Source organism: Amphibalanus amphitrite, unplaced genomic scaffold (genome assembly GCF_019059575.1).
Source record: "Amphibalanus amphitrite isolate SeventyFive unplaced genomic scaffold, NRLGWU_Aamphi_draft 002031F_arrow, whole genome shotgun sequence".
Taxonomy (NCBI): domain Eukaryota; kingdom Metazoa; phylum Arthropoda; class Thecostraca; order Balanomorpha; family Balanidae; genus Amphibalanus; species Amphibalanus amphitrite.
The window spans coordinates 22,799-25,370 of NW_024883524.1; the positions used below are offsets into that span (position 1 = coordinate 22,799).

Genomic DNA, 2,572 nt, shown 5'->3' on the forward strand with positions numbered 1-2,572 from the left:
ATGCAACGCCCATAGGGCTAATGTTAAAATGCCAAAATCAAAGGGGAGGGCACGGTGCCCCGGTGCCCTCCCCGTTCCGCTGTCTATGCGCTCAACAAGTGCCGCACTTTCAGCTGCCAAACTATTACTTCCAAATAAAGTCGCTAGGAACAGCGGAGATCCCAAAAAGTAAACAAAAGTAAAAGTCTAATATCTTGAAAACCGGTGAATATTTTTCGGCAAAATTTGGTAGATATTCGTTTTCACTCTTTTTGAACCGAGCGACATCACTTTCATGCCAATTCATTAACTTTTTTGAAGGTGGATTTTTTTTTTGCTTTGTGTAATTACTGGTGCACGATCAGCAATTGGCACAATGTCATCTCGGAACCTGAGAAAGCTGAAAGGGAAGCCAGCTATTGCTGAGGAGCCATCTCCCCTTCACCCTGGGGATGAGGAGGAGGCTGATGACCTGACCAGTGACACTTCATCTCGGCCAGCCAACATCTTCAGCTTACTGAATGAGTCGCAGTCGGAGACCGACGTCAAGGAGGATGACGACGTCGACACGAGTGCGCCGGCGCCGCTGCCGCAGACGCAGGGGAAGCGGAAGCGCAAGAAGAAGAAGTCCTCGCGCCGTCCGGCGGCTGCCAGTAGCGAGGATAACACGGTGTCGGAGGTGGACGAGGTCGACGCCAGCGTGCTGGAGGTGAACCGTCTTCTCGGAGAGATCACTGTCCAGTCGCCGGCCACGGAACAGACCAACAGCACCATCGTCAAAAACGTGCTCACCATTGAGCGCAAACATCTGAACCCGGACGCGGAGATGCGCCGCATGTTCGGCCGTGACGTGGTGGACCAGCGGCGGACGGGCCGGCGCCGCGGGCCCGGCCACCCGCGCTCCTTCTCCATGGTCACGAACGTGCACCGCTTCCCGCCGCCCGTCAAACTCGGTTTATCGATGGAGCTAGTGGAACAGCGTGGCTCGGAGCAGTGGTTTCAGTTTGTGCACGGCCCCCAGTACCAGGAGGTGGAACACCAGTTCCTGGCCGCTGTAGAGTCCGTCAACCCTGACAACATTCTGGCGCTGATGAACCGCCACCCGGGCCACGTGAACTCGATGCTGCAGCTGTCGGACGTGTGCCGTCTGGGCGAGGACCTGGCGCTCTCGGCCGAGCTGCTGGAGCGGGCGCTGTTTACCATGGAGGCGGCCGCCCACCCGCTGTTCTCCGTGACGGCGGGCACCGCGCGGCTCGACTACCGGCGCAGGGAGAATAGGCCTCTGTTCCTGGCGCTGTTCCGGCACGCGCGGGCGCTGAGCGAGCGCGGCTGCCACCGCACGGCGCTCGAGTTCTGTAAGCTGCTGCTGTCCGTCCAGCCGTCCGACGATCCGCTCGGTGCCGTGCTGCTGGTCTGCCACTACGCGCTGAGGGCGCACGAGTACCAGTGGCTAGTCAGGTTCCACGCCCAGTGGGAGCCGGTCCGAAACCTGTCTCAGCTGCCCAGTTTCGCCTACTCGGTGCCATACGCGCACCTTCTGCTGGCGGAGGCGGCGGGTGACTCGACTGAGGCTGAAAGACTGAGACAACAGGCTGACGCCGGCCTGCAGCGGGCACTGCTGCTCTTCCCCAGCCTGCTGCCGCTGCTCAACGACAAGTGTGACGTCACTCCGTGCCAGGAGGTGCGCGAGTGTCCGCTGTTCCAGCCGGCCGCCGAGAGGAGCCAGGCGCAGGCGCTAACCATGCTGTGTCGCCTGTATGCCGAGCGGTCGTCCGATCTCTGGAAGACCTCCACGGTGGCTCCCTGGCTGCAGCGGAACGCACTGGAGTCGGCTCGCCTGGTCGAACAGAAGGACCCGCGCGTCGCCGAGGGACAGGAGGCCAGAAAGAAAAGGTACCCGGGTATGCCGCTCTCCATCTGCCGTCACGTCGTAGTGGCCGATGTCAAAGAAGTTATGGGACTTTTACCGCCGGAGATCACCTCTCGGCCGGTGGTGGGCCACGACCCGCTGCCGCCGCCGGATGGCACCTCCGGCTACACGCTGACCCGGCGGCCGCGGGCCGCGCTGGGCTCCAGCAACCCGTTCGCCGCCTTCTTCTACTCGATGCTGCCCAACTTCGACCCCAACAACCCGCCCGAGGCCCTGCTCGACGACGGACACGCTGTGGCCGCAGCAGCGGCGGCGGCGGGTGGCGCCGGGCCGGCCGGCGAGGACCCGGGCCTGGGCGGCGAGCTGCGCACCTCCGTGGTCTCCCTACTGGACGCCATGCGTGACCTGCTGACCAACCTGTCGCCCATGCCGGCCACGGTCGATGAAGACGCCGACCTAGACGAGTCGGATGACGAGGCCTGGGCCGACGCGTGATATGCACGGGAGGACGGTACTGGGTGACTGGCTCTGCGCACTGACCGGGCGCCGTGGGATCTAAAGGACACCAATCCGCCTCCGTGGGACCGTTCCGTGAGCAGCGTTCGTCACTTTTGCTGCGCCGGTCAACCAGGGACTGCCAGGGACTATCAACGGACACGGAGCTTGTGGACATCTTGCCGCCGCCCTTTAACGGAAATGAATCGTGCGAATGGGAGCTGAGCT

At 62.5% G+C, this 2,572-nt stretch overlaps 1 protein-coding gene across 1 annotated transcript; it reads left to right on the forward strand.

Moving 5' to 3' along the window:
- Positions 1-355: 355 nt before the first annotated feature.
- LOC122376149 (transcription factor 25-like) lies at positions 356-2,344 on the forward strand. The gene has a single exon (XM_043355863.1). It carries the CDS (start codon positions 356-358, stop codon positions 2,342-2,344), a length of 1,989 nt encoding a protein of 662 aa, XP_043211798.1.
- The last annotated feature ends 228 nt before the right edge of the window (positions 2,345-2,572 follow it).